Source organism: Urocampus carinirostris, chromosome 14 (genome assembly GCF_059441175.1).
Source record: "Urocampus carinirostris isolate Australia breed hairy pipefish chromosome 14, RoL_Ucar_1.0, whole genome shotgun sequence".
Lineage (NCBI taxonomy): Eukaryota > Metazoa > Chordata > Actinopteri > Syngnathiformes > Syngnathidae > Urocampus > Urocampus carinirostris.
In genome coordinates this window covers 13,980,353-13,988,755 of record NC_142362.1, presented here as the reverse complement: position 1 = coordinate 13,988,755, position 8,403 = coordinate 13,980,353, and the positions used below count along the sequence as shown (strand labels likewise).

Here is an 8,403-nt window from a genome sequence, read left to right as displayed (position 1 = left end):
TTCCTCCTCCTCGCCAACAAAGCATCTGCATTCCAAATCCGAGGAACACATTTCAAACCGCGCGGGCTAATCTGGAATGGGGGGGAGGCCATAAACACGCTGTGTGCAATGGGTTTAGCTACAAATCATGTATAAAAACCATGGAACCTTTGGCTCCTGATACATGTGTTTGGGAAATAATTTAACAGGGATCAGGCCCAAAATTCTGCATTTCTTTTAAGCGATACACATACATTAAAATATATCCATCCATTGTCTGCGCTACTTATCCTAATACTCAGGTCGCAGGGGCGTTGGAGCCTTTTGTTTTACACATTTGTTGCTAAGAAACTCAAGTCCATACGTTTACTTATTATTATTTGTGAAATCATCATAAAACTACTGATTCACCTTTTTACCATTATATTTCTCTGATTGATTTTAGGTGTACTGTCTTTTTTATTTGTCAATTTGTAAAATATACTTATTTATGCAAGGAATGTTCAAAAACAAAGTAGTGACGTCATGATTTAGTATTGTTTCAAGCCAATAAAAAACAGAACCTTCATGCATTTATGTATTTTTGTTCAACAAATTGTCAAAAAAATCATAAATAGATAGATAGTCTGCATTTATATAGTGCTTTTCAAGTCACTAAAGACCTCTCAAAGCGCTTTACAATGTGCTTCACACATACCCATTCACATACACTCACACACAGATAGCGGGGTCAGCCATGCAAGGCGCCAACCTGGTAGTTGGGGGCGTTAAGGGTTCACGTGTTTTACACAAGGACACTAATTGTATTAATAATATTCATTAAATCAGGTGAGAATTCAGCAATTTAAAAGAAAAATCCAAAAATTGTGAAGTGAAACGCAAACGAAATCTAGCACTGAATAATTAAATATGGGAGTGAACCAGCGATAACTCAAGTGTGAAGTAGCGAGATGTCTCTGTGTTTCAAATGTCAAGGAAATAAAAATGAAGTAAACTTACTGACTTACACCCATCCAGCATGGCCACCACTACTTAGGTTGCTCGGATGTTGTCACGTGATTAGGAGCTCCCAATACTCACAACACCGTTTATTCTAATTATTATAAATAAACTATTTTTTTTGCTTATTTTTGTGATTGGATTTAGGCGTGCTGTTTTCTTTTATACCTCAATTGAGATGGTTTACTCATTTTCACAGCCAAAATTAACAAATCAAAACAAAGAAGTAGTAAGCCTATAAATGACCAGAAAATTCACGTTTTTAACATTACTATTTTTTTATTAAGTATCAAAATAATTCTGTGCCACTTATCATTCTATTTCTGGGATTGGGTTTAGGCTTAGTTTCTCGTGTTTGTACCCCAATTAAATTTACGTATTATTTGTTATTGTAACATCCATTTTAGCCTGGTCATCCTGGAAGGGGGATGACCTCATGTGCGGTCCCTTCTCAAAGTTTCTTCATTTACCTCATGTGGAGGTTTTTGAGTTTTTCCTTGCACTCATGTAGGTTTTAGATCAGGGGATGGTGTAATAACAGTCTGTAGTTTGCAATAATCTGTCTGTGCAGCCCTTTGCGAGTCCTTGTGATAAAGGGCTATACGAATAAACATGAATTGACCCATTTTCACAGGAAAATCAAAAAGAAAACCGATGAAAAAATGACTTATAAATGGATTATCATTGCTAGCTTATAAAATACCAGCCCATGCATTTATTTATTATTCTATTTCAAAATCGTACTGAGCTATTTTTCATTGTATTTCTTGTATTTATTCTGTTCTTTTAGAGTAGAGTCTTTTTTTTTACTCCCTGATGGAGATCATTTACTTATTTTCACAGGGAAAGTAAAAAAACACAAACTATGGCGTCATTATTGATCATTTTAGCATGCCAGAACATTTAGGTATTTATTTATTATCATTTAATAAAGTATCTAAAGTATCTAAAAGTTGTGAAGTGAAACGCAAAAGAACTCTAGCACTGAATAATTAAATATGGCATATTCTATTCTATTCTATTCTATTCTATTCTATTCTATTCTATTCTATTCTATTCTATTCTATTCTATTCTATTCTATTCTATTCTATTCTATTCTATTCTATCTAAACAGTACCCCACACGTTTGTATTCTATTTATGTGATTATTTTTAGGCTTAATGCATTTTATTGTTGGAATTTTGTTGAAAAAAAAGAAAAAATGAGATTACTATTGATTGTTGTAGCAAGCCTTAAAGACTAAAATGCGTATACTGTATATATATATATATATATGTCAATTGTTTTCTATATTAAAGGTAGATCATTTTTTTCTGCAGCAAAATAAGATAATGTCGATACAAAAAAAGAAAAAAAAGTCGAATAGATTTTATTAAAATGGCGTATTGTTAGAATTTATGCCAATGCAAGCTCAATAAAACTAGAAGAATGGAGGAAATGTTCAAATAACATAACTCATATAACACCCTGTTTCCATATCCCAAACTAGTAAATTAAAAATAAAAATAGATACATCCTTATAAACAAACTGTTTAAAATTAACCGAGTCCATCTTGTGAAAAATAAAGAGCAGCCCCTCGCGCTCGTACTGTGACCCTGATTGGAGCTCCTTTTGCGCATGCGCAGTGGCTAAACCCTGACAAGGCGTTGAGAGCAGGGATGCTTCTACAGATCCGCGAGCGCCTGCTGCTAACGTTTGTGTTTGTAACCTGCCTGGAAAAAGAGGGTTAGAGAAACCTTTTTTTTATTTATTTTGTGTTATTACTTATTGATATTTTGCTTTTGAGTGAAATTTAACTTTATTTCGGAAATCGGGTTGCATGTAGTTGTGTCCGCGGAGCGCAACGACGTCAATCAGAAATGTAAAGCAACGGAGATGCGATTTGAAAGCAACAGGAGCGCTCGGTTGTTATGCACCAAGATCTCGCGATACTTCCTTCTCCATCCATCAACAGGAAAAATGCGGAGTTTCTCACGCTAGATGGAATACAGACGCAACATGGGAGCTGACAAAATAAGCCACATTTTTCAACTGCTCAGCTGACCTTAAGTTTTATTTTGTGGCTTCTGACGACAGCACAAGTTTTTGCAGTGCAGTGGAGCAGGAAGTATATTTACGACTGTAAGTGGGTCGCGCGGTTAACCAACTGCACCCCCACCCCCCACCAACCAGGTCAACAAAAGCGACATTGTTTTGCTCCCTATACGGTCCTCAATTCTTTTAGGGACTTCCTGTGGACTAAACTTCAAGATGGAAGCTAAAGAAGGCAAGAGAGATTGTTTTGTTTACTTGTGACTCAAAGAGTTTTTCTTCCAAGATATTTCCACTTCTACAGCTAAAAAAAACAATTAAATTAGTTTGTACAAGGCATCGTGTTTTTCTTATATTGTTGTTGAAAATAAATAAACGTCAATACTCATCCTGTACTTGAATTATTTGAATAAACCCACAGATGTGACATCCATCCATTATCTGCACCGCTTATCCTCAATAGGGTCGCGGGGGTGCTGGAGCCCATTCCAGCTATCTTCGGGCAGTGGGCAGGGGACACCCTGAACTGGTTACCAGCCAGTCGCAGGGCACAGAGAGACATACTAGCACTCGCTCATTTACACCTAGGGACAATTTAGACCGGCCAATTAAGCTGACATGCATGTTTTTGGAATGTGGGAGGGAACCAGAGTGCCCGTAGGAAATCCACGCAAGCACGGGGAGAACATGCAAACTTCAGACAGTAAGGCTGGATTTAAACCCATGACCCAGAACTGTGCCGCAGACGCGCTAATCACAGCGCTGTGGTAAATGATCTGGATTTATGTAGCACTTTACAAGTCACTAAAGACCTCCCTTAGCGCTTTACAATGTACTTCACACTTACGTATTCACACACACACTCACACAAATTACTAATACATTCAAACCATATTTATTACGTAATAATTGATTATGAATCACCTTATTCAAGTATTGATGACGTTTTATTTTAATATACTATAAAAATAAGTACAAAATTCAAACTATAAATTGATTACATTTGAACCATTTATTCATGTATTTTTAACTTCTCATCTCATCAGCTGCACCGCTTATCCTCAATAGGGTCGCGGGGATGCTGGAGCCCATCCCAGCAATCATCGGGCAGTGGGCAGGGGACACCCTGGACTGGTTGGCAGCCAATCGCAGGGCAGTATTTTTAACTTTTTAAAAGATAAATAAACAATGAGCAAAACGATCAGCTCACAGATAAACTTCTTATGCCACTTTGATTGAAAGTAAGAATCCAATAGAATTAACTGGTAAATGAGGTACAGAACAAAGCTTTTTGATTCACAAATGCACAGTCCAACTTTTATACTGGGAGGGTGGGCTATAACAAGGACAAAACTGTAGAGGTAGTGGAATAATCCCTACTCTGTCTAACAAGTACTGATAAAATTCAAGGATTTCTCCGAACTGCAAACTAAAAACACCACTTGAAACAATATACAGGTAGGGACTCAATAACAACTGAATAAATTGATACATCAGGATGTAAGAGATTACACAAAAAATGGTAATTGTGATGTGCATTGATTACAGACAAATAAGTAAAGGAGGTATAAATCTCAGTAAAAATTAGAAAGGTTACAATGAAGTAATCATACAATAATGACGATATATGCAGTGACAATATCTACCTACCCTTCTGACCAGACATGGGACCAAGTCACACATGTGCAAGTCTCAAGTAAGTCCCAAGTATTTTTTTCTTGGGCAAGTCAAGTCAAGTCAAGTCACAGGCTGTGTCAAGTCAAGTCAAGTCAAGTCCTGTAATAGGTCAAGTCAAGTCCAAGTCAAGTCACCTTTGGCGTACTGTTGTAATTTTAGCTTCAGAATCTGATCTTAATAAAGTGAAAGGCAATATATAAGAAATCAAGTAATCATCCTTGGCTAATGTGCCTAACCTGTAATAAAATATTTGTATCCTAAATACTCATGTTCAGTAAAATACATCATAGACTCAAACAAACAGTGATATCGTCAGTATTTGGTATTTATTGACAGAAAAAGTGATCTGTAGATCGAAACCCAAACTTTTACTTTTTTTTTACTTTTACAAAGTAACAATAACAGCTAAAACAAATACTAACTTACAGAGGATTAAACTGTCACATTTCTCTTGCTCTTTTCTTTGCAGATTTCTCTCTCACACGCTTTCTGTCACTCACTCAAACAGTATATCCATAAGTCAATCCCTTTTTATGAGGAAACAAATAACAGCTAAAACAAATAGCTTATTATTATTAAACTTTGTTACATTTCTCCTCTCTCTCTCACTCACACACTCACACACACTCACACACTCTCACTCACTCACTCACTCACTCACTCACTCACTCACTCACTCACTCACTCACTCACTCACTCACTCACTCACTCACTCACTCACTCACTCACTCACTCACTCACAATGACACAAATTAACTCACTCACTCAGTCACTGTATATCCATCAGTCATTCCCTTTTTACAAGGTATTGCATTTGCAAAATAGAAGATTAGACAGGGTCTTATCTGCAAGCCGAGCTCGATGGGGTCTCATAATGATTCCACCATGGCTGAAGACTCTTTCCACTGGGGAACTTGAGGCTGGCACTGACAAAGCTTTCATTGCAACAGGAAAAAGGGCAGGGAGGACAGCCCTGTTTGCGTCCCAGAAGGACAGACAAGGCTGCCCACAACAAAGAGAAAAATAGTTATTTAGTTGTGTCTCTGGGTTGGTGGTTGGGTCCTGCTTGCGGCGTTTTTTGTAGCCTGAGAATAGGCCAGTGCTGTCTTCTTGCTGGCTTTCGCTTTCCTCCTCTAGGAATTCAGGACTCTGGGATGTTGTGTGAGGTTGCACCTCACGTAGAATCAGATCTAATTAAAACAAAGAAAAAAAAGGGCAAGCGTAAGATCTCATGAGCATTATTCAAAATTGAACATCCACAGTTTGATACGCTTGCAAAATCATCTCTAAAATGGATTATAATACTCATATAACTGTTTTGAATTACATTTCCATAATTTGATAATGGTGACACGCCTAAGTGTACATCACGTTAAAAAAAAAAAATCCACTGACCTTTTACCATGTCAACAATGTTATTCTTGACATCATCGGTGACAAGCACATCATGCTGAAGCCACATCATGGAGAAAGCCGGGTCCAGGACAGCTGACCTGATGTAGACTGGGTCTGCAAATGGCAGCTCTTCCCCTGATGCAGCTGACAACATCTTCACATTAACGAAGATTCCCCGGAACCGTTTCTTCAAAGAGAATTGCAGGCTATGGATCATGCTTCCCAGGAAGCGCACTTGCGGCTTGAGTCTTTCCAAGTGGTGGTTAAGAGACAATACACAGGGGAGGACAGAGCTAATCGTCACAATCTTCTCTCCCTGAGTAAGATCAGTGGCCTCTGCAAATGGCTGTAGCACATCACAAAGTTCCTTCATCAAGTTCCACTCCCTAATTGAGAAGACCAGCTCACTGTGTCCCGTGTTCTGAACAACACTGCACAAGTCCTGGTGACTGAATGAGAGCACTGCCTTGACTTGTCGGAAAGTTGAATTCCACCGTGTGTTTACAGCAGCGGGTATCCCTCGCTGATCAAACTTCTCCTCAAACGCATCTTTAAAGGTGCTGGATGTATGCAAGAGAGAGCTAAGCTTGGAGCATTTTGCAAAGGAACTGTTCATGATCCGTGCATCCTTGAGACCATCACCAACAGCTAACTGCAGAGTATGCGCAAAGCATTGCTGACGTTTAGGGCTTCCTCTGTTGATTGTGCGGTCCACAGTCTCCCAGTCACCTCTGGAGAGGTCTTCCCACAATTCTTCATCATCCAGATTGTCATCATCGGTTACTTCGTCATCTTGATCCTTCGGAAAACAGACTGAAAATGCTCGCTTCATATTCGCAGCATTATCACAGATTATGAAGTCGAGTTTTTTCCGAATGCCATAATCCTCACACAGGGAATCAAAGGCTTCAGCAATGCGCTCTCCTGTGTGAGATCCCTTGAATCTGCTGCATGCCAGCAGGTATGACTTCAGCATGACTCCTTCTGAGGTTGTTAAGACATGGCCAGTGACTCCCAAAAAGCCGCGCATCCTCCTATCTGACCAAATGTCTATGGTAACCGACACATGGTCTACACCAGCAAGAATCACTTTGATCTTTTCTTGCATGTCTGCAACAAGTGATTCTATTGTTGAAGTTATTGTTCTGCGGCAGATAGGCTGGTATTTGGAGTCGACCACAGACATGAAGTGCCTGAAATGTTTATTTTCCGTCATTGAAAGGGGCATGCTACATCCAATCACAAGATCTGTAACAATAGCATTGGTTATGGACTTCTGTTTGGGATGATTTGCTGAATATGCTTCCAGAGGACGAGACTGGATGAACTGTGATATTGCAGGCTGTGTAGTATCAGTGCAGGCGTTTCTTGTCCTTTCATACTCTGCATATCTGTGAAGCAGATGCAAAAACAAGAATGAGATGTCCTGTATGGTTGGGCAGACATGAAATCATGACATATGGTTAAAAAAACAGTTGTTTGAAACTTTCTGTATTTTTTTTTATCTATCTTCTGGATGATATTACTTAATATCAAATCAACTGTAACTGAAGCTTTTACCACATTTTTTTACTTTTTTATGCTCATAAAGCTGGTATATCTTAACCATGTGATAGTTAATAAATAAAACAATTTATTTAACATTTCCAACCATGAAATCAAAATTTTTAAAGAAAATAATGAGCTAATATTTATTTTTATACTAAAAAGTTACTAAAAAAAAACTACAAAAAAAACTTCCATAATTGTCGACTTAGTGGTCTTAATTATAAGATTGGATTAACATTATTGTCACTATTTGATTTGGAGACTACTGGCATAACTTTTGATCTAGCCTGCACGATTGAGGCGGTTTTAGCGTGATGACGTTGTAGTCTGATTGGTTGTAGCATAGTCCAGTAGTACACAGAGGCATTTGATCAACGCAGCCTCTCGGATGGTTGGCCAGACTAAACTCGTGTGATGAGTTTATCACACGTTTATCACAGTTTATTAATAGTCGCGATAGCCAGGCTTTATTGTTGCACTTTTATTGCACTTTATTGTTGTCAATGTCTACGCATAGGACAGTGTGGAACGTAATTTCGATTCCGTTTTATGTCAAGTACATTTGAAGGAACTGGCAAATAAAACTGACTTTGACTTGACTATGTACGATCAGCATGCCTGTGAAAAAGAGCGGATCCCCCTGCAGCTGCCGCCAACCCCACACTCTCCCCAATCGTGGAAGGTGCCCTTTTGCCAACACTTCCAAATTATATGCAGATTGAGACTATAACATTAAGGCAAAGACACATTTTTCAGGGATGTGATTTTTCCG

The 8,403-nt window shown here is 38.4% G+C and overlaps 1 protein-coding gene across 1 annotated transcript; it reads right to left on the bottom strand.

The window, feature by feature from the left end:
• Positions 1 to 5,109: 5,109 nt before the first annotated feature.
• On the bottom strand, positions 5,110 to 6,926 carry LOC148352692 (zinc finger BED domain-containing protein 4-like). The gene is made up of 2 exons (XM_088353230.1): positions 6,084 to 6,926; positions 5,110 to 5,878 (listed from the first exon to the last, which is right to left on the bottom strand). Exons 1-2 carry the CDS (start codon positions 6,913 to 6,915, stop codon positions 5,487 to 5,489), a joined length of 1,224 nt encoding a protein of 407 aa, XP_088209356.1. The 5' UTR covers positions 6,916 to 6,926; the 3' UTR covers positions 5,110 to 5,486.
• Positions 6,927 to 8,403: the final 1,477 nt, after the last annotated feature.